This window comes from Semicossyphus pulcher, unplaced genomic scaffold (genome assembly GCF_022749685.1).
Source record: "Semicossyphus pulcher isolate SPU_LCO1_2020_fin unplaced genomic scaffold, fSemPul1.0.p SCAF_14, whole genome shotgun sequence".
Classification (NCBI taxonomy): domain Eukaryota; kingdom Metazoa; phylum Chordata; class Actinopteri; order Labriformes; family Labridae; genus Semicossyphus; species Semicossyphus pulcher.
This window is the reverse complement of record NW_027211648.1, coordinates 9,258,841-9,282,795: the sequence shown is the minus strand read 5'-3', so window position 1 is coordinate 9,282,795 and position 23,955 is coordinate 9,258,841. Positions and strand designations below refer to the sequence as shown.

At 42.3% G+C, this 23,955-nt stretch overlaps 1 protein-coding gene across 4 annotated transcripts in view; it reads right to left on the bottom strand.

Annotated features, from left to right (window-relative positions):
• Window positions 1-18,915, bottom strand: part of LOC138590871 (probable cationic amino acid transporter) — a 32,303-nt gene extending 13,388 nt beyond the window's left edge. For 2 of the 4 annotated variants that reach the window (XR_011308063.1, XM_069661282.1), the window contains exons 1-3: window positions 18,446-18,518; window positions 2,869-3,415; window positions 2,296-2,532 (exon numbers count right to left, since the gene is read on the bottom strand). Coding sequence is in view for 1 of the 4 variants with exons in the window: in XM_069661282.1 (XP_069517383.1) it covers window positions 2,296-2,532; window positions 2,869-3,175 (544 nt within the window). In the remaining 3 variants the exon portion in view is untranslated. Of the gene's footprint in view, window positions 1-2,295; window positions 2,533-2,868; window positions 3,416-13,138; window positions 13,162-18,445; window positions 18,519-18,880 lie in introns of those variants that run through there. The other 2 variants (XR_011308064.1, XR_011308065.1) reach the window with 2 other exon arrangements.
• Between the last annotated feature and the right edge of the window lie 5,040 nt (window positions 18,916-23,955).

Here is a 23,955-nt window from a genome sequence, read left to right as displayed (position 1 = left end):
ATAATCAGCCCGGCCGATAATCAGTCTATCCCTAAAAGGGACTTGACTTGCCTTAACTAAGGACTCGACTTGACTTGACTTGCCCAAGAAAAAATGATTCTAGACTTACTTGGGACTTGAGCAAAGATGACTTGCTCACAACACTGTTATTTACCCAACTAAGCAATGCCCATGTTACACAGAAGCTCAGTCTTTATAGATAAACACAGGTGGCCTAACACAGAAGAACCAATGAGCCATAGTTTGAGCTTCTCTCAGTAGTGTTCAGACACAGCTGTTTTTTTTCTCCAGCAGGAAAAGGAAACATTATCTTTCCATTATGTTGTGGAACATCTGGCCATGAGGCTCATCATGTGACCGCTGCCACCCTGTCCAACAGGAAGAGACTGTCAGGGCGGTGTCATCCAGATAGACACAGCTGGCACACACAGCAGATATAGTATTACAGCAGATTATCAGGAATCCCCCTCATTTTATCATTTATGTCCTGGAAAAACTGGAGCTACATGAAATCATTAGAAATGTAAGAGGCTGGCCAGCTGGTGCTTTCAATGATGACACGACTTCCAAGACAAACTGCGAGACATCAGTGAGATGCTGGAAAAATGTCTGATATTGGTTGGCTGATTTCCCAGATGGTGTATCTTTCTTTTTTCTATTTGGATACCAAATGTTTACTGTCAATCAAACACAGCCACCCATTGTGTTGGTGTCATAATGTCATCTCTGTGATACCGATGACATTTTGCTTCTGTCCAGACGCCAATTCATCAAACTGAGCACGAACATGAAACACATTACTGCATGGATACCGATGATAGCAAAGATAGATAGAGTTCATTAAATGTGCTTCTTTGGATAGACAGACTTGGAGAACTGAAGTTCAAGCCCCTACAACAGGAAGTGTTTGACATTAAGCTACAACCACAAGAACAAGCTGGCCGACCCCCTCGCAGAGGTCGGGATTGTTTAAAGGATTATTTTTTCCTCCAATGGTTGTTTTGGTGGTTGCTTTCCATTCATAGCTCTTAAATCAATCCTTTCTTGGGACGCTGGTTTAGCTCCGTTGGCAGAGCAGGCTTCCCATGTAAAGAGGCTACAGTCCTCGACGCAGCAGCCGCAGGTTCGACTCCCGCCCTCGGCCCTTTGCTGCGTGTCACCCCCCACTCCCTTCTCCCTCTATTTCACGTCTCTCTTCAGCTGTCGTATCTAATAAAGGTGTAAATGGACCAAAAAATCATCTTAAAAATTAATGAATAAATCAATCCTTCCTTGGCCGTTGACTTGTTGATGATAAGTGAGAACTGGTAACTGTAGACCAGCCATTGCCAAACTTGCCATGGACCAATTTGAAATCTAAAAAATATCCTGACCTAGATGAAGTATCTCCCTTTGCTTTGTAAACATCTTATTGTACTATGGTTCTTATAATAAACAGTGTCTCTTTGAATTAACCCCTTTATACATATTTAATATTTGCTATTTTGTACTACTCGTATTTTGTACTGTAACTCTGGAATAATCTGGCACTAGAATTTCCTTTGGAATTAATACAGTTCTAATTTATCTTATGATAATTCAGAAGAAGAAGAAGAAGGATCCCAGATGGGAAATTCACTGTTTTCACTCATTATTACAAACATGCTCCACACACATAGGCCCGAAATACAGACATGCACAAACAGGATTCTAGTAGTAGTATTGGGGGATTTGCTGCCTTGCTAAAGGACACCTCGACAGTGTTAAGGAAATGACATGACACCTCTCCAGCTACCAGCCCCAATCTCCATACTTAAACCGTCCACTCTCCGGTTCCCAAGCCAAGTCCATACGGACTCCACTGTCTACCCCACAGCCATAATCAGAGAAAATGCTATGTGAAAGTGTCCCAAAGGCAAAGCAAAGCAAATAAATACTAATCCATACAGACATAGGAATTTATAAAGCATCAAAATAGGCAGTATAAATTGTAAGTGACCGCTTGGCTGTGGCCCACACTTCGGGAATCAGTGCTGTAGACTATTACAGCGCTGTCAAACAAATTAAAGTGTATTAGTGAGAACATATATTTGTGAATGAACCACTTTACTTTAGCTGTCAACGATCAAGTGTGGGCTGTAGTATTAGCTATTTTTAACAGGAAACAGAAAAAGGTTCATTTCCTTAGTTTCCTTCCTTTGCATGCAGACTTTCCATCACAAAGCAGCACAAGTTCCTGAAACATCCCAACTGTATAAATGACCCCAGCAATTAATACTAACAAAATATTCATATTAAAGTTTCTTCCTTACTCACCTAACCCATTAAGCGTCCCGATGTGTGTCGTCATAAAGGTGCTGATGCTGTGATTGGCCAGCGAGTCGGCCATGCTGCTGAGAGCCGACGCCCCCGCCGCCGTGCCGATCAGATACTCCAGGATTAAGTTCCAGCCGATAAAAAAGGCCACGCACTCGCCCACCGTCACGTAGCTGTAAGTGTAGGCCGAGCCTGTGGTCTTAGGCACCCTCACGCCAAACTCTGCATAACACACTCCTGTTGGACACACATTCATGCAGACATTTTAGTTTTATTACTGCATTATCATCCAACAGAAAGGCTGAGTTGCAGGTATTGATAGCAGCTTTAGGTAGTGCAAAGATGTCCCATGAGTGCCTTGTACATTGTAGCTCTGCCCGTCTAATGTCTTTGCCCTTGTTATAATTGCACAGTTATTAAAAGGCTCTTCATATAAATCATAGCAATGTAATGGTGATAAGAATGACAGTAACCTTTATACTGGGCCTAAAGTGTGTTAAAGTCAGCCTAATGCGTGTGTGTGTAAGAGGAAACGACAGTAAGAGAGTGTTTAGGAGTAGAAAACACTCTTACCCGACAGTATCGAGGCCACAGCGGCGATTATGAAGGACACAATGACCCCTGGACCAGCCATCTCCTTGGCAACAAGCCCAGAGACCACATACATCCCAGTCCCGACGCAGCTGCCCACACCCAGCGACACCAGGTCCACAGTGGATAACACCCGGGCCAGCTTGGTGCCGTGGGAGCTGGTGCCCGACATGGACGAATCCAACATGGACTCCACAGGTTTGGTCCTCAGCACGCGGGAGGTGAAGGTGTTCCACTGTGCGCCCCATTGTACCCTCCGAGGGTCCAGCTTCACGGCCAGGCCGCTCATACTGAGGGCTAAAGGTCAAAGGTCAGAGTCAAAGGGAAGAGTTTCAGAAGAGCAGGACTCTTTCTGTTGTACTTTTACTGTATAAACGATGTACAGAATGGTTTAAAGCGTCGTAGAAGAAGATTCCTAGTCCAAGAAGTTTCAGAGGATTTGTTGTGTTGTTTTCCCGTTGGACTCTCTCGTCTCGGTTCAGTGGAATCCCTCCTCAGTTTTTCCCCACATGGTGAGAGAGACGGTTATCTGAAAAACAAAGGTGGGGGCATTAATTTTGTCAGCATTTCACAGCACATTGCCCTCCATTACGCCTCTGATGCAACGATTATTTTTAGAGTACACAAGCTTTAAAGTCAAAGAGAGGAGATGAATAACACATTTGTCAACAAATAAGGCGGACATGAATGAGGACGCAGCTAATTAGCAATCCTCTTTCTGTTGCTTTAGTCGCTCATTAGCAGCACGGACGCTAAATCCTTTTTTTATCTGTAAGGATTTGTAAGGAGGATCACACATTCACATTCTCATATAACTCTGCCAAATCTCTCTTATACTGTGTTTGGTCCAACAAATTTATTCCCATAATACAGATGCACACATGTTGAACTCGTAGTGGTAATTTGTGTACCTGTAGTAGTGTAATAGTGCTTTTTTCTTTGGAGGTAGCTTTCACATTTAACTGCTGCGATTAATCATATCATGTCACTTTATGCCGACTTTATAACTTGAGATGAATTCCCCTGACGATGTGTCACGAAAGCCGTTCAGCGCTCTCATTTCTCAACTTCCTCGAATGCATCAGATCGATCCGACCAAACGGTCATTTTAAAAGTTTTCTTCTCCTCTTGAGGACAGACCTGACAAAGCTTAATTTTACTTCTTACTAATCTGCATCATGATGTTGAAATTTTGGCGAATGTAAGACCCGTGAATAACAAGTAAATCACAAGGAAATGGTTTCTCTTTCTGTAACAATGCAGCACGCGGAAAAGGTGACGGGAAATAGTTTTTTGTTTTGTTTGTTTTTTTAGATTATTTTTTCAGCTTGTTTGCCTTTATTTGAGAGGACAGCTGAAGAGAGACAGGAAATGTGGGGGGTAGAGAGCAGGGGATGACATGCACCAAATGATCAGCAGACCATCAGTGCGTTGAGGACTGCAGCCTCTGAACACGGGGCGCCTGCTCTGCCAACCGAGCTAAACCAGCGCTCCCCTAAACTTGAACTTGTTCGACACAAACTTGGAAATGTTTTTTTTTTTAAAACTGTAATTAAGTTACTGGCCTGTAATTTATGGGCTAACCCTAAACTTGTCCTCTAAAACATTTTATTATTATTACCCAATGGTCAGTTGGATACAGTTTGAAACGATAACAACCCTACATGTATTGATTATCAGTAGTTGATATAAATATAATAATGAGTTTAGTGTTGTAATATAATTTTAACTTATAAAATAACAATTTACAATATTAAAATACCAGGGGCCATTTTTTTATACATAAAGTTTTAAGGCCGGACTTTTATTTTGGGGAATTTTATCATCGTTATACTGCTGCTTTTATTTTGAAAAAGGATTTGAATAATTCTTCCGCAACTCTGTATAATTACACTTTAGTTAAAATGCAAAACAGCATGAAAATGTTTTGTTTATAAAATATGTCGTCAACACAATAATTATGGTGAATGGACGAATGAAAAAAGCTTTGTGAGTAAGAGAAACGAGGACGGGACACTGACGACACTCAGCAGTCAGTGAAACAACAACAAGAGCAGCTTTTTTTATGTAGAATAATTACAACAGATATGTAAGAGCAGCAGAGGCGTCATAATTCTATTGTACAGCTTTTCAACGTCTATGATGTCATGCGAGTAACAGAGTGTTAAGAGGGGCTGTTGAAAAGAAGCTATTGTAGTCGTCCGTTGTAGTGCAGCCCACCTCTCTCTCTCTCTCTCTCTCTCTTTCTCTCTCTCTCTCTCTCTCTCTCTCTCTGCCCTAACAGCAGTGAACCAACACTCACCATTTATCCACTTTTAACAACAAGCTCAAGTTACTAAACAAATACGCAGTCGCACACAGCGCTCCCACACTGCCTCTCAGCTATAATATGAAGCACTCACACAAATGATGGCTGCAATTACCCAGCTGTTTAACCTGGAGAACGCCGGGCTGCTATTGTGGCTGCACTTACCGTGTGAGTAAGAGCATGTGGAGAGGGACAAAAGGCTCGGGAGGTGATTTCATTTGCGTGTGAAGGTGAGCGCGTAGAGAGGCTCGGCCCTCTGAGCACGTCACAAGGCCGACTCACAGGTTTACACGTTATACTGTAATATAATTGAATTTAACAATTTACCTGTAGAGCGAAACTTGACGCACAAGACGGAGGGTTTCCGACAGAGAGTTAAATATGTCAGGCATTGTTTCTCTTTGTGTCGTTTTCTTGTTATCCTTTTTATATTCCTGGCTATTTATGTTGCTTTAGCACGTTTAGTAAATAAGCCTTTTTATGTTATCTTTTAGTGTATTTCAATTATAAGATCCCTTACACGCAAATTACTGGTCAAAGAAAAAGCACTAAGTGTCCCAGTTAGCCATGTCAGTGAGTAAGCATGCACAACCTGAGCACTGAAACTGGCATCTTTTAAAGATAATCCTTTATTGATCCCCAGTGGAGGGATTCGGGAGTAAAGTGATAATCTTGAAGATTTTCATTTAAATAAATGTCACTATCTGTCGCTGAATGAGGCCCACTGTTGAAAGCCTTTGCATTTGCAGTATTACAGACTGGGTGTCTAGTGCGGAAAAAATCACAAGCGGCGCCCAGTTAGTGACGCGTTTTCCATCAGCCAGCAGTGGTTGGTCTGCCAGAGAGGGTAGGCGGAGCTAAGCGGCTGCTTTTCCGGTCTCGGCAAGTGTTGCGAGTAAACAGTAATCTACTATGGCTGAACAAACAAAGAAAAGATCGATGACTACAGATACAACTTCAATCCAAAGAAAAAGAAACAAATTCGACGCTCAGATGAAGGCAAACAGTCTAAAAAGGAAAGCGACCGTCAGCGAGGAAAATCAAGAGTTACAACCGGAGCCAACTGTGGACGTCACACATGCAGCACTGTCTGTGTGCTCCCGCAATTACTGTTTATCGCCATAGGTGCTGCCAAAGAGAACGAAACTGAGATCTTTGAGATTCATGATTTTTGTATTTTTGTATTTTTAAAAATGAGCAGAAACAGGAGTCCCCTCTTAGATATTGTAGCCTTACAGTCCCCTGTTGGTTATAAAGATGTGTGTGTGTGTGTGTGTGTGTGTGTGTGTATCTGTCTGTGTGTGTGTGTGAGTGTGTGTGTGGGTAGGGGTCTGGGGAGGGACCAGAAAAGATGAAGAGATTAGGAGGAGAGGACGAAGAGGATGAGCAGACTGAAAAACAGCAAATCTGTTTTTCATTACAGTCGCAAGCTTTGATCCGTGGGTTGGGCTTTGTCAATAAATGTGTGTGTGTGTGTGTGTGTGTGTGTGTGTGTTAGTCAGAGAAAGTGTGTGAGGAATGGTGAGACAGACCTTAACAGCTTTAATCAGTGGGACTGATACCTCTGCACGAATCCAATCCACCTCAGGAAAACTCCAAAACTTAAAAAACAAATGGGAGGCTAGGGACAAAGTAGGCCCTGCTCCAGACTGTTGTGTTTATGGGGTGTGTATTAAGTGCAACACAAACACACAGCCTTTCATCTTTCAATATCATAAATTGAATCATGCACGCAGCATGATTTTTAAAACACGTGTTACATTTTAATATTCTTTAATATTCTGCAGCTAGTTTATCATTCAGTGACCAGCACCTGCCCCGCGTCGAGTGTTTGAACAGTCGTAGATCAACAAGAAAGAGCCGCACAAAACACCGAGGCAGCAGGTGTTCCATCTGCTCTGTGCCGGAAAACTCACTGCACTTCACTGACAGCCTTACAGCGCTTAACCTTAAAAGAAGTGGGGCTTATATGATATAAATGTAGTTACAGTTTCACATTTACCTTTAAAGAGTTAATAATAGCGGCATTACAGTTCTTATCTTTTCTGTGATAATTACTTATACAGAACTTTTCAGAAATACGTACACACAGAAAAGACTTGATATTCTGAGGTCGCGAAATTACTCAGGAGACAAGTTAGAGATGTTTTGTCCCTGTGTAATTAAATTTCAATCACGATCCAGATAAAGATTTAAAATGTTCAATTAATTAAATTAGAAATTAAGAATTGTTCAGCCTTGCAGGGTGCTCTCTGATAAACAGCACTATTACCTTGGCTGGAGCAGACGACCTTTTAATTATACTTAGACATTTTGGAAAGTGTGCTTCGCTCTCTTGGCAGGAGTTAGATTAGCAGATCCGTATCGCCCTGGAGCTGGAGCCAAGAGGCAGGTAGCTTAGCTTTGCTCCTTAGCTTGGCTTTGTCCAAAAATCTTGATTGATCATTGGTGTAAGGCAGCGGTTACCAAAATGTTTTATGCAACGCACCCCTTTCTACATCCCAACTGGGGTGATGTAACCCCAACCCCTGACACTTTAAAAAACACAACATAGCCACTTTATAGTTACAGCTAAACCAGTTTGTATAGTTGTGTCATTCCAACCTAACCTAACAGGCTATGTGGGCTGTGTTACCAACTCTGGGTGAATATTTACCACTGGCTGGCTCCAAGTAGCTTAGCTGCTAAAGAGACATTACCATAAATTGTCAGTGAAACATCAGCGGCACAACAAAAGCTTCTTGTGAATCTTGCTGTCACTCAAAACTGAAAAAATGGTAGAACCACTTCTTGTAACCGTCAATTTGACGCATGTGTTGTGATTTAACAATGAAGAGACAGAGTGCTAAGTTCCACAAATGAGAGAGCCATGTTAGCTGTTTCTCCCTGCTTCCAATATTTATGCTAGGCTAAGCCTAGCTGTGTCTCCAACAGGCACAAATATTTATATAAAATGTACTTTAACTGGCTGAAATGGATGCACATTGACAGTCAAAAGAATGTCACACCTAGTGAGAGAGGGAAAAACTCACAATGAAGTTGGATTATAACTTATTTCAGTGCTAATAATTGATCCCATTACTCACACAGTGTATGCAGAAGCAGGTGGTACTTCTTTAGTGGCAACATCTACGCTGTGAACCATCCTCTGACTTTGAGATCAGGACAGAAACCAGCCTTTGTATGGAGCATGAATAAAAGTGCCAATATTGACGTTAGCCACTGAAATATTCACTACTGTGGACACAGGCAATTATATCATTTAAACTTATAGCTATAGATTTTTTCATATTTCTCCTGCCGTTTCATCAGGATAAAAGATGTAAATAAAGGATATACGTGAACAAAACTAGCAGGACTTTGCCAACCATTTTACAAATGCTTATTATTATGGAACCTGAAACGTAACTTCTGATCTCCAGGGGTTGTTATCAATAGACGTAGACCAAACTGCCGTCAATCACATCTGGATAGATCTACAACCAATCAGAGCAACAAAGCATAGATGTAGCGTTAGGCTAGTTAGCTATCTTGCTAGTATCAACATCAAGTACATGTGGTTTCTAGCATGCTTGTTTAACATGAAATTACTTACAAGCTAACACTTAGCATTTGTACATAGCGAGGCCTGTCAGGCCTTTAAATACTGATGCAGTAGTGCATTCAGAAAGTTCCAATTAGAGGAAGCCTTCTTGTTTAAGAAATAATACCTCAGTCTTCGTATCAAACACAACCCTTATAGATCAACGGTTGTGATTGGCCCAACATGAATCAGGTTGCATTGAAATCAGTCTGAATGAGAGCGGGGGAAACACACCTGCCAGATCAAATAAAACCTGAGCTTGCAGATTTGCCTTGTTCCAGAGCTAGGAGAAAAACAGCATGACGAGAGAAAAACAAAATAAAGCAAAGCTTTAGTTAGAGAGAGATTTGAAAAAAATCGCTGTCATCACGCAGTGTGTGAGCAATGCACTGCTGTTTTGTTTGCAGCACAGTTTGTGTCACACAGAGAGGCAGCTTAATACGATTCCAAACAAGATCTGTGTTCAATGTTAAAGCACTAAACAAATACCCATTATCTGCTCTGCCGGAGTGCTACCCTTTAGAGATCAATAGCTGAATCTCTGTCATCATGATCATCTCCAGCACCTCTAGCATCTTAGCATTAGCGTGTTTCCCCTCCAGATGAGAGAGCTGTCAGAACATCCATCCTTGTGTCTAATCAGCCGTGACTAAGCCGGGCTCTGTGTCCGCCCCGGCCTGCGTCGGAATTACTGGATGAATAACCTGATTGAGCTCTCATTTCCTTTACAGTAAGAGCTGCATTGGTTTAATAAGGCTAAGAGCCCTGTTGATTCACTCAAAACCAACCTGGCAACCAGCCTATGTTGCATGGCCCGAGGCCCAATAAAAACCAAATCTGGCTAGCGGCCCTGGCCCCGTTCTGATGGCCCACAGACAGAACAGGAAGGAGCTAACTCATCATTGTGAAGAACACCTGAGTCAGGAAAGTCTTACTTTGTGATTTTTTTTTACTTTTCCTCTTAGTCTGGCCATCAGTCCATCACTTACCCTGCCTCAAGTTTTGGCATGCTGCTTTAAAGAACAAAGTTAATGTAAGCTGCAGTCCGTCTTTTAGCTCACCGTTTTGGTCCAGTCTAAAATATTTCAGCAGTTTTGTGATGGGTCGGAACACAAATGTGCACAGTCATCTGTTGCTGCTTGGTGCTGAATCTTAATGACACAGTTGATCCTTGTTATTTCATCTTGCACCAACAGAAGCTTCAAATTTGTAGCTCTGACTGAAATGTATCAACAACTACAAGATGGATTTCCATGGAATTTGGCACGCAAGTTCATAGCGCCTCGAGGACAAAGTGTGATCACTCTGATTATCCCTCAACTTTCCAGAAGCAAAATCACCAGGACAAAATTCTGACTTGTCCAGGGATTGCTAAACATGGACATTCCCAACAACTTAGGTTGTACTTAGCCACGGTGATTAGCGAACGTTAGCCTGCTAACAAAATCTTGCTAACTTTGATGGTGGATGTATTACATTAAATATTTTATCATAGACATCAGAGTTTAAAATTATTAACAGCCTTGTAAGCATACTAGCATGTTGATGTTAGCTTAAAGCCCCCAGGAGTCGCTAGCATGACCGTAGAGTTTTGGGATTTTTGACAAAGTTAGCTAGCTAACTGTTAGCTAACTAGCTGAATCAATGCATGTCTATTATAGCCACTTATGTTTGGTCTCTTTCTGCCTTTTTGTCATCTCATAGACACACACACACATGCAGCCAGCAGCACAGTATGTTAGCTCACTGTTTGTATAGATAGCTACATGAGACCTAGCTTGATAGATAGATAGATAGATGGATAGATAGATAGATAGGCTGTGCTTGTTTGAAATAGCTTAAATGAATGTGCATTATTCATGTTTGTACTGATCTACTGGAGTGCCTCTCAGCGTACAGATTTATAAGGCAGCCTCTGAGGAGTGATACACAGCAGTGCTTAGAGCAGCATGCAGTCTGCAGCCTCATATCTCCAACACAATAATGGTTGGCTATCAATCAATAAGACTAATAGTATACCGATGCTCATTTAATCAGCTTGAGTAGTCGTCATTGTTAAATGCAGTCTGGGCCTGTGTGAAACAAACCTGTTGTTTAATACCTGACAATGTAAAACAACATTGCTCGTCGACTTTATGAGAACAACTGATTACAAATTCTTCCAAAGCAACTTATTTACCACAAAAGAATCATCAGTTACTGATCCAGCTGAGGAGTCCTACAGATGTCAGCAGTAATTGGCTGCATATAAAGAGATGTGGAGCCCTATATTCGTTGTTCCTCTGCTTCACTGACTTTGGCGACTGTCTGGCTGATTTGATGCTCTGGCTGACTGACCGCAGTATCACTGTCTGACAGGCCAAATGAATCTGATTCCTCATTTGACACGAGAGAAATTGGCGCCTGCCATGTTGATCTTGTTGCCTGACTCATCAGTCTTGAAGTCTCGCTGTCTGACTGATTTTTAAATAAGAACTGTAATGTTCCCATCTGTTTCTCTACGCAGGCTGCCTGACTGGCTCTAATGCTCTGATAGATTCTTTGTTGGATTTACTAACGTCAAAGTATCTGTATTGAATAACCTATTAATGTCTCGGCTGTGAACATGCTGGCCCACCATGCCAGTGTTCCATCTCTAAGCAAAGGGACAAAAAACATTGATTACAGTTATTGTAAAGTAAAGCAGCCGGCCCTCTGGGGAACCATGGCTGGTTTATTGATTGATAGGAGCTTCATGTAGAGCAGATAAATAGGCTTAATTTACAGGGATTCAAAGTCAGCTTTGTAAGTGTTTTTGCACCTGGGAATTGTAGAAGTTGCTATAAAAGGAACGTGTCAATAAGATCAGTGCTCCACTTTGTTGAATGAGGAGGTTAGTAGGGGGAGGGAAGCAGCCACGTGTCAAACAGTAAACCAGGAAGTTCAGAATCAATGGCTTTGAAAGATGCGTCTCTGAAGGTTCTCAGTCATCCAGATCACGGTAATTCGAAGCTTAATCTAAAAAGCAGACTTGGTGGACTTTGTGAAGACAATGTTTCAACTCTCATCCGAAAGGCTTCTCCGGTTCTAAACTGACTGTTGGACAGAGCTACAAATATAAGCCTCTGTAGGTCCGGGCTTACATGTCCAGCTGGCTGGCTCCAAGTAGCGTAGCTGCTAAAGCCGCATTACCATGAGTTGTCAGTGAAACAACAGCGGCAAAACAAAAGCTTCTTGTGAGTCTTGCTGTCACTCAAAACTCTAATGAAAAAACACATTCTTGTCGCTGTCAGTTTGATGCATGTGTTGTGATTTAACAACGCAGAGACAGAGTACTATAAATGAGGGAGCCATGTTTTTATGCAAGGCTAAGCTAATCTACTCCTGCATCCATCTCCAAATGCTCACATTTTGATATGAAATGTACTTTGACATCGACAGTCAAAAGAACACCCAGTGAGAGAGAGGAAAAAACTCACAATGAAGTTAATTATATTTCCACCAGTCAGTCTTTTGAGGACACGGATGTTATTAGTAGTCGTGTATTATGTTAAGTTGTGTAGTATGAAGGTGTAAAAAGTCTCGGATCAGCGCAGTATTACGAGAGAAGTTGGAACATTTGGACTGAAACAAGCTGTAGACCTTGTTACACTGTGAAGCATCATATTAACAAGAGGAAACCAGCGGGTCATGATGTAACTCTTGGATGCTTTCGTGATTTACATATTCAAATAAATCCCCCTTCAACATTTTCCCTGCCTCCTCGACTTGTGAGTCTACCGCTTTACTAAATCAAACTGAAAACAAACTGGGAAAACCCTTCCAGACCAAGAGGCCTTGGAACATGAAACCTGTTAACACAGCCAACACAGAGTGGTAACCACTAACATGCCACTGAAGAATACTGGTCACCATTTTTAAGATGAAACAAAAACATAGAGAAACGTGTCCAAAGTCCTCATTTGGCATCCACACATAAATTACTGACTGCACCCAGCATACTTTTGGTCCAAACCATTAGTGTAATGTGTTGATCGCCACTATTGGAACTGGCAGCAGACAAATATAAACAGGCATGTCCCTCTGCTTCACTCAGTTGGCTTTGTGACCAGTTTACTCATTTACTGGGCGACTGGCTCGTGTTTGGCTTGTTAAGGATTCGGATTCACTTCAGATTTGTACTTTTAACATCACGATGAGTGCTCTCGATTTGTAGCAGAGTCAATAAAAAAAGAAATACGACATTTTTCATGTCAGTTAAAGGCATAATATTTGTACAGTGTCTGTCACAATCTTCCAAGGTTGAACCTGATGCCACTGGTGCCAGGCTGCAGACAAATAGCTCCGCATGACTGATCCGTCCGCCAGCCCGGTTCACTCACAGTTTGGCCTGTCTCATCCTCATCTATCTCGCCCTGTTGCAGCGCAGTGGGGGCCTGGAGCTTAGAGCATGTTGGCGTCTGAGTCCAGACTGCAGGATAAATAAAAACAACAGTGTCACTGCCTTTGGCTTCCCATCTAACCAGCCATATCGACGACAGCTCTGTCTGTGTGCCAGGAGGCCCCGAAAACAACAGGGTCAGTCCGACACACCAAAATATCTCTATTCAAAGACTAACATGGTGCTGTGTGTCATGCTTACATCACCATTTTTGGAGTTGCTATTAGATTAGAAGTGCTTGCTCATGGCGGGTTGATTGATTACATTTAGTCTTAGACAAAGCTTCAGATCTTGCCCTCAGACTGCCTTCATTCTGGCTCCAGACTTTAGTCATATCCTGCTGACTAATTCATTGACGAGGAACTCCACTACCATGAAATATTGGTGCCTCTCAGAGTTAATGGAGAAAGGAAATATTGCCAGTGGTTGCCAAAAGACATTTTCCCCCCACAGTGTTGTCTTTATCGATCCGATGAGCTAATCCCCGTGCTGTGGGCGGTATTGTCCTTTTGTAAAGCTTTCTATGTACTATCACTGCATTAGAAGATATATTCCTGTTTTTTCACAATGGAGAAATTGCTGTACATCATGGGTTTACATGAGTTGTATGCATCATAGACCTCGTACAGTCTCTATCTCTTCCTCTCTGGTGGATCCTTCTCTATCCTCGCAGTCGTTCTCCTACAGAGTTCTTTGTCAGTCCCGTTTGCCAGCAATTGAAGCTAGTGTCTGTTGGTTGTTCAAACAATCCGCTGAGAGTTGATGGTCCTTTTTATTTCATTGATTCCACCTTCACCTGTTACCCTCTCCGCTCTCTCCAGTGTATTTCCTCCCCTCCAATCTCTGACCGGCTGTGTTAGTGTTTTTCTGCTTCTCTGTCTCCTCTCCTCTTGCAGCGCTTCACCATCGCAACCTGAACTCCAGTGTTCTTGAAACAACTGGTTTTTCACTCCAACAACATCGGCTTTTGAGAGTCTGTGTTTTTATTTCTCTCCTAGAGTGTGAAAGATAATGGTTGGTAACAAATGCCATTTGTTGTCATTGGAATAATACCTCTAAAAAATAATTTTAAAGAAGCCATTGAAGCACACATAGTAAACTTCGAATCTGCGCCATTATTCGAATCTTTTCCTTTAATATTTATCTAGAAATCTAGAAAAAGTGGTTCTTTGATGACAGCAAATGGGGATCAAAATGTACATTTTGTTTGAGCTATCTGGTCCTATAATAAAAACTAAACATTAGTATGTAAGAATTGCAGATTTGCAACATGTAACTGTCATGTGCTTTTTGGTATCAAGGTTGTAACTCTTGTAGAGTGTCCAGTGTTTTAAAAAACTAGTGGTGCATAAACCAGTTCAGGACAAATGAGTACTGTATAAGTGAAATTACACTAAGTACCAACAGTTTATTTATTGCCCTTTTTGCCTGTATTTACGACAAGGCCACATTAAAAAAAGAAAATAGAGAGAGATTATGAGAAATAAGACATAATATTATCAGAATAAAGTCGTAATTTTATGAGAATAAAGTCGTAATATTACGAGAATAAAGTCGTAATATTACGAGAATAAAGTCGTAATTTTATGAGGATAAAGTTGTAATATTACGAGAATAAAGTCATAATTTCATGAGAATAAAGTTGTAATTTTACAAGAATAAAGTCGTAATATTACGAGAATAAAGTCGGAATTTTGAGTAATGAGGAAGTATACACTTCACAGTGAACATCTTGTGAAGTTATGCTTGTAAATGATTGCACCGGAGGCTTAACACAACCTAATTATCAAGTTTCACCATTAACATCACAGAAAGAATAAAACCAATGTGATTGTGTCTACCATAGTCCTCTAAAGCTTGTTTTCTTAGCCGTTTGCTGTCTCCTGTAAGACTTCATCTTAAAACCATTATTTCATTTTTTTTTTTCCTTTTGAAGAAGGTTAAGTGCCGATTACTGCGTTCGATTTCCACTCTCTTGTAGCTGTCTGTTTGAAGGCCTCTCGAAACTAAGGGCAGCGCTGAAACGACGGCGTAAGACCTCTTACTGGGGATAACTCAACAAGACAAGACAAAGACCTGCGACGATTTCCTTTTTTAAGGGTTGGAACAATCTACAAAATAATTCACCATGTTAATCAATGTCTTTCTCCGCTATTTAAACGTAATTTTGAAATTGTTGGTTATTACGACTTTAAAAAAGGCAAACCCACAGTGGCCTAAAGGTGCCAAAATCAATGTGCACCTGAAAGCAAAAGAACAAACTAATTACATTACATTATCCTACCTTGTACTATAATTATCTGATGTATTTGTAGCTTAATCTTTTAAGAGAGTGCTCTAAATGATAAGAAAGTACAGATCTCCGTGTAGGGACCAAGCACAGTCACAGATTTATAACAGAGATCAGATTACAATGTGATGATACTGATCAAGGCCGCCCACCGCCCACACTGCAGCCCTCCAGTCTCTCTCCGTCTCTCCTTCTCTTTTCTCCCCCTGTAGTGCTTGTTGAGCCAATAACCCGAGGTGTGTGTGTTTCTCCGTGTGTGTGTGTGTGTGTGTGTGTGTGTGTGCTAACAGAGACAAACAAAGAGACAATGGTTGCATGTGTGTGTGAGCTTCTGATTATATTAGCCTTTATGCGCAGGCAGGTTCACTGACGTCAGCGCACAGCAGCATCAGATGCAGAAAGGGTGGAGGGGGCCAGACAGCCATTCATAAATATAAAAGCTTGTGTGTGTGTGTGTGTACATGTGTGGGTGTGTGTGTGTGTTTGGACTGCATGAGTCACACCCATATCTTACAGAAGGAGTTCACTCACATAACTAATGTAAAGTATTTATTTGTAATGAGAGAGAGTTACACAGCACATTGTGTGTTGTTTGTCCTCTTTTGAACGGGCACACACACACATAAACACACAAACAAACATTCACTCAGCATCTATTATCCCTAATAATGACAAATGAGATGCCTGGGGCTCTTACAGTTACGGCTAATCTCTGTCTGTTGAGTTTTCTCTTCAGTATTTTGCCTCATGATAAAAAAGCAGCTATAATCGATGCTTCCGTACTAATGTATCAAAAGAAACCGTGAAACCAATGTGACAATGTCAAAGCTTGTAGTGTGAAAGCACAGAAAACAATCCCCTCCGAGTCTCTGAGCTTATAGCAAGTTTCAGCTCAAGTGTTTTTGCTGTGCAACTTCCACCTACAAAATGAAGCTAATAGCCGCTAAAAACAGAGATATGTTCCTTGGTAGAGCCCAAAACCAGAGCTAAAAGGTAGTGAATATTGTACTATTGTCCAGAAACACATAAAACATTACACCTAAGAGCAAACAGTTAGCCTAAAAGCTAGCCATATACACTTAAAATGTGATGTCTGTCTTATCACAACTTATTTCTGTTGTCGTCCGGTGGTTATCGCAGGATTAAAGCAAGACTTTGTTTCTTTTCAAAGAAGAAAACATCCATCCTGACGACGACAATTCGTCTGACACACCCGCCTTACTCCATTCAGTACACTCAGAGGTTTTGCTTTGATGGCCTTGCTTCCTCTGGAATGACCGGTTAGCTTAAGGTGCTAACGTAAGCTAATGTTAGTTAACTTTAAATGGCTGATAACAGGAGACCAGTTTGTGTGCTTCCTTCTCTACTAGTGCTCATGTCCTCACGACCATGAGTTAGTTTTGTATTCTGTAACTGCTGCTTACAGCCAATGTTGCCATTGTTTATCAAAAGTTAGCATATGTAGCTAGCTTAAGGAGTGCATTGCTACTGTTGGAGGTTTTCAGAGTCTGAACTGTAACACTGAGCAATCATAATAAATCCACATGAACATATAAAGAGTAAGTCTGATAGAACAAGTGATGTCATTAAAGTATTGCATCATCAGGAGAGACTGTAGTAAGAAAGCTTTTATTCCACTTTCAGCACGGTTATTAAACACACCTTTCCCTCATTGCATCCTTCTCCCTCACTCACAGTTTCCCCTCCACTTTTTTTACTGTTTATTAAATGCAGAAAATGCCACCAAAATGATCTTAAACATAACACCTCACTCAAAGACAAAATATAAATGCGATCAAGCAACTTCGAGCTCCCCTTTAGCGATGAAGTCAGCGCTCCTCATGGTGCGGCCCTGCATGTGACTCTGAGTCCTCAGATGTGAGACCTGGATGTGTTAGGGGCTGTGTGTGTGTGTGTGTGTGTGTGTGTGTGTGTGTGTGCGTGTGAGGGATATGCAGGCAGACACTCTGCAGTTGCTAAATTGGTCAGTTATGTAATCTTGTGGTTCTACTTCTTGTTGTTTTTCGTCCTCCACGTCATCTCTTTTTTTCTTCTTCCTCTTATTTGCAGAAACTCTCATTAGTGCCGATACATCACTTCATTATACCGTACGTCTGGCTTATACGGACTGTTTATATGTGGTGCTATAATAAGAGTGTTATCTGAATTTACAAAATAACAAATGATATTGTCATCCACAGACTATTGTGCTTTAAAAAGTGTCACTTGTTTGACAGTTTAATCTCTTTCTGCGACATTTTCAAACAAATCCTCTCTCTACAAGTCGGTGCATTAACGTTGAAATCAATCTCTATATTCCAGTGCAGCTGTTACACTTACAGTCTTACGGGATGTAACAGGCACCTGTTGAGCGCTGACAGGGCCATCAGAGCTCGAGCATATTGGCAAGCGATTGGCTGATGGCTGTTTTCAGCACCACGGACAGCACGTCATCACAACACAGAGAGAAAGAAAGAATTAAGTTGGAGGAAAAAAGGAGAGGGACGAGACCTTATGGCAGAGAGAGAGAGAGAGAGAAACAGAGAGAGAGAGAGATCTGGCCATGTCATTAGGGATTAGCCCAGTTCACCAGCTTCAGGCTTTCAGTGTCTGAGTGCTCTCGTCCTCTCATAGACACACACACGCAGCCAGCAGCACAGTGTGTTCACTCACTGTTTGTGTAGATAGATATGAATATGAATCTTTCTCCGCATTAGACACAGATTCAGTTGTGCAGCATGCGTACTTAAGCCTGCATATCCTTTCATCATAACATGCTATTTTAGCTTAGCATGAGGACAGACAAAAGCACAGAAACTCAGCACTACAGTATGGAAACACTCTCTCCTTTCCTGTTCAAGAAGACATTAACTTTCACCATTGCATCCTTGCTTCCCTCCTCTCCCTCTGACACACCTAAACACACTCCATAAAAGCGAAAACCACACACGCTCTCACCTGCAAAAACACTTAATCAAACGTCCCACCCTCTCTCAGCCGAGTCCCAGCCGCCCCTCTGCCTCTTCCTGTACTCCTCTCGTCCCTCCGAACGGAGCCTGCTGCTGCAGCTCTGGTCCTGTGGGAGAAGCGACGCCCGCCCTAAACTCCTGTCCTCTCTCTTTCTCACGCAAAGACGCAAAGGTGTGGTGCACATACGGGAAGGGACAATTTCCCGACACTCACCGAACATCACCTCTACTAGGACGCACTGTTTCCGCCACGTTATGCGCCATCGCATTGAAAAAAAACGGCACAAAGGAAGACAACAATACAGGGGAGGAGGAAGGGTGAGGAAGGAGGGGGGGAGTCACAGGGGGAGAGAGGTGTAGTGGGGATGTAGTTGGAGGTAATGAGAGCATGAGAGGAGAGTAAAAGTGGAGGAAAAGCACTCACTGTGGCACGGCCGGATTAAAGGATGCCCATGTCGGATGCTGCAGTCGGTCACCAGCATCAGCAGCAGCATCTCCGGGCTGCGCGCGCGGTGCATCAGCAGGGAGCCCGCGCGCGAGGGAGGAGGGAGGGAGGGGAAGAAGGGAGGGTGAGGCTGATGATGTAAAACGCTTTAAATCATTCAGAAGCCCGCTGCACGACATGTGACCGCCGACACGATGTTTTCTTTTCTTTTTTTTGCATCCGGTTTGTTGTTTTTTGGTAGCTCTCGACCGAGGTGACCGGAAGTCATTGTTCCAGCCGTCCCGCGTGACACGAGGATTATCACCACAATATGCCCGCAAATGTCCCTGTAATTCCTGTCATTTATATAGTGGTCTATCATACTTTTTTGCCCTTCACGTAGGCTAGCTTTTTCGAATTTTTTTTTTTCACCAACATGAAACTTTTTTTCCCCAAATTGAGGAATTGATTGTGCAAAATACATTTCTCATAAACACTTTTATTTAAGAGATTTTATAAAGGCTAAACATGGAAAAAACTGACCATTCTCATTCTGGGTTTTGCATCAGTTTTGTTGCAATACACAATTCAATTTTCCTTTTTTCAAATAAAAGGAAAATTACAAATAAAATGCTAAAAAAAAAAGTTCAAAAAATGTTATTTGGATGGTCCTCAGCCGCCTGAGCCATTAAGGTAAAAGATGCAGCGCAGTTTGCCCTTTCATTGTTCCACCTGACGTGTTGTTATCCCTGTAAATTGCCCGCTAATTGCTTTACAGTCAGATCGATAGGTTATAAAACTGCCACGCAGAGCCTGACAACAAATCATGCTAACTGGTGCAAAGTGGCATAAATTTATGTCACACAGAGCGTGTGTGAGATTTCATATTTTGACAGCTATTTAGACACTTTCTAGGCATGTGACATTTCCCACATTACAGTGACCTGAGGGGGTCTTCTTGGAGCACAGCGTTGATGTTTAATGACCTGAGGGGAAATTCAAACCACCAGCCAGCCAGCGTTCGTTTCCAAAGGCCTGTTGCTGAATTATTAACCCTCTGCTGGTCTCTGATCAAATATTCAGCAGCGGCTGTATTATTTGCCATAGATAGCCCGTTTATGTCCACTGCATTGTGTGTGTGTGTCTGTGTGTGTGTGTGTGGTGCATTTACATTATCAATTACCAGAAAATATGCAGTTTTCCAACCCAACAGAGGGACTATAATGTGGCAGAAAATTGCATATATCTGCCGTATCAAAGAGGTTTCTTATCAAAACAGCAAAAAAAACCAGCTGTGTGTGTGTGTGTGTGTGTGTGTGTGTGTTTGTGTGTGTGCGACTATATTCACCCTGACAGACTGCCACTTTACCTCAGAAAAAGGAAGTTCTACTTGGACATTTTAGCACTAAAAGCACGCCCTCCGGGAAGCAACTCTTGCTTTCATATGTTCTTTACATTGTTGCCTTTGGCCGTCTTTGCTGCTCTGAAGAAATGAAGGAAATGAAACATGACATAGGCCACCCATCCATCAACAAATACAGTTAGCTACATTAAAACCCCTCTTACAAAATAAAACGTCGCTGTAAGACTAAAAAAAGGCAGAGGTAGAAACACTGTTAAGGATTATTGTTGCACAATATAAAACATGAAATGTTTCTCAGCAAGCTTTTGTTTTGAAGGTCTACCCGGACATCGCTTTTTTATTATTGCTAAATTGGTCACTTTATTTTGAAATTCTTAGGGTACGATCAGACAGAGCGCACCGCACTGTTTTCTGTTGAAGCCTACGGTTTAAAAAAAGAGCAGCTCGCTGCGTCTTTTTTTTTTTACTCTTGTTAAGGCAACCACGGAATCATTAGCTGTCATTAACCTAACCGTTATTTTGTAAACTGACAGAAGGCCCGCCTCTCCTATCATCCGATTGGACAATCATTTTCTGCTTTGAGTTAAAGTTTTTTCAACTCGAGGCGCTCGGAGCGTGTCCTCAAAAACGCGAGGCGCACAGAGCGGAAAAACACGAGGCGCTCTGCAACGCAAAAGCAGTGCGCAAAAAGCCTCTTACTGAAAACCATGACAAAAAAGCCCCAGCTGCTAAAACGTGTTCTGTCTGATCAGACCCTTAACCTGTATATGATAGCCTACTTGACCACAGAGCCCTGCATGTGCGAGGGCTGTTAAAGGGGACATATTTTAGCTATGTGTTTTTCAATCAATCAATCATCAAGTATGTTGTTGTACACATATTATAATGTAATTATTTTTCAGAGCCTCTCCTTCCTTCTGAAACTTCCTTCTGATTGGCTGACAGTATTTGGAGTGACCGCATAGCCCCTCCCCCACAGGAGAGCGGCTGCACTGCACTGTCACTCAAAAGTTATAGACAACATGGCCGCTCTAGGATCGTTTATTCGGCCTTAGATGTACGAGCCACAATCTCCAGGAGGTATCGGAGTGGTAAGCTGAAATCTTGACTACAAGCTTGCGCTAGTGCGAGAAGGCCGTGTATGACGGTGAATGACGACTGGTGGATTTCAGCCAAAGCAAGGTTCTATGTAGAAACCTGCAGCTGTTCTGAACGGCCCATTTCAGAGGCGACCTTTTTCAAAATTATGCAGTTTTCACTTTTTCACTGTGAACAATAAACACCTTAAAATGTGAAACCCATGAAAATATGAGAATATTCATACTCAAAGATACGGCCCCCCTAAATATGATCTCCTACTTCACCACAGAGTCCTGCGCGTGTGAGTGCTCTTAAACGTAGATGGGTAACAAGATTATAGTTAAATAATTCTGCTAAATAACGACTACATATATAATATAAAAAGGAAAGTAAATAGCACAAAACAAAACTCAGTTTGTTGCCGTAAGAGGAAAGGGCATCCCAACCAGCAAGGCGGTAATTACAAGTTTATTTACTGCTCTGTGCAGCACACTGACATGTCTGATCCATCATGGCCGCTGCCCGCTCTGCTGTTCCGTCCTGCTCACACTCTCTGCTCACTAAATGTCAGCTACCCTGCAGTCCAGCTGCTGTGAGTGTGGGAGTTTCTGTAAGAGTGTATGTGTGTCTGCGTGTGTGTTGGCAAGATGACTCACAAGCACTGCGCCCTGAGCAGAGAGACAGCTGTGAGACCCAAGTGCCACTACCCATAATTCAGCACTGTTTGATGAGGTGACTAGGCTACAGGGCAGGAGTGACCCCATCATATCTGGCAGATTTAAACCTGCAGGAGAGGACACACACGCGTACACTAACACACACACACAGCATCCTCACATGTCAGATTAGAGTAAGGTCAAACCTCGACCACAAAGATGGACGGGATGTGTAAGCATGACCACAATGCACTGCAGCTTACATGTTGATGGATGTGTCTGCGTGTGCAGCCAGACTTTAATATTAGCGTCTACACGTTTCCCTCCTGCATATTGAATCTCATATTTCCTCCTCTGTAACTGTCCTTTGCACTCATGTCTCATCATAATAAATGCTCCACATCCACACGCTATCAAAACTCTATACCCAGCTCAATAGTCTCTCCTCCATCCACGTCAGCCTCCTCGGCTCGGCTCGGCTCGAACAGGCATGTATTATTCAATACAAGCTCCAGATGTAGCCCCCCTCTCTCTCTCTCTATCTCTGCCACTCCCTTAGCCACACTGGTGGAGGAGGAGGATGGAGGGAGGAGAAGTGAAAGGAAAGAAAAAGAGAAGAAAGGCCGTATTAAAGGTAAAGGGAGAGGGAGAAGAGGGTGGTGAGTAAGAGCGATGCAGCAGATTAGAAGGATGCTGCAGTCCAGTCTGTGCGAGTCCTTCTTCACTCTGCAGGACCTGATGTAGGAAACGACTCCTAAAGATAAACTCCATTTCGGCCTAAAAGGCTGCAAAGAGGAGCGTGAAACAGCCCTTCAGGAATTCCTGTTTTATTTATTTGATTTGAAAGACGGAGTGCCATTACCTAACTGCTGTTTCGGAGGCCAGAGGAATCCAGCACCCTGAATGATCTGATGCTGGGTTATAGTTGGGTGAAACATGTTGCCAGGACTGAAATGCTCACCCCGTAAACTGTTTTGCTACCGCCACCTTTATAACCACTTGATAACCCTGTTGATGTGCTGGCTCTCGCTGCCCATCTAACTACATGTTTGAGTTGATGGGGGCCATGTAGTATGGGCGTATCGGAGCTCGAATGACGGAGCCTGGGTCTGCTGAAGTTGATAATGCTGCTCGGGTTGTGGTGACCTCTAGGGGTCATGTGGTAGGTTAATTAAAAATGTTGGGATTGGGTTGTTGTTATGGTTACCCCCTACCTTAACCCCCCCATCTTCCTTGCTCTCTCTTCTCAAACATGGTTTCTATCATTATAGATTGTTTGTTATAATATAGTTATCATAGTGATTTAAAAGATAAAAGTTTATTTTTAATTAGTTGCTGTAAAATGGATGATTGACAGCTCTGTTGACGAATCCGGCTCCTGCAGACGATCTGTTCCTGATTAGCAGAGTGGAGGAGGAACGGCGAGAGGAGACGTGACTACAAGTTTACAAACCTGTGATCGTCTGCTTCAGACCGACACAAGAAGCTGTTAAACATGCCAACAAGTGGGATCTTTGCTGTTTTTTTCAGCAATTTAAGTGTGTGTTTTGGTTAGCGGAAGTGGCTATGGCGGCTCCACCGCCGATCTCTACTGCGCAGCTCTGGCTCCAAATAATGTCACCAGCAGCGCCCGTCCCGGGGGCTATTTTTGCTTCAATTTCGTACAATGAGAGCAGATGAAGACGCGTCATCCATCTATATATACAGTCATTGGTACAGATATTACAGAGAGTGGTATTGTTCCTTCCATTTACATGAAAAGAATGAAATTCCCAAAAAGTTCAACAATTTCCTCAAAACAATCCAGTTATCTTGTTTCAGGAGACTTTACCAAATGTCTTTTAGTAGCTCTTGCACCTTTTCCAAACATTGTGCTGTCCTGCAAAGCCAACCACCGTTAAATTTAGACCTGAACCAGCTTCAATAAACCTGTGTAAGGCCAATCTGACACAGAGCCATCCTGCTAATGGTAAAAC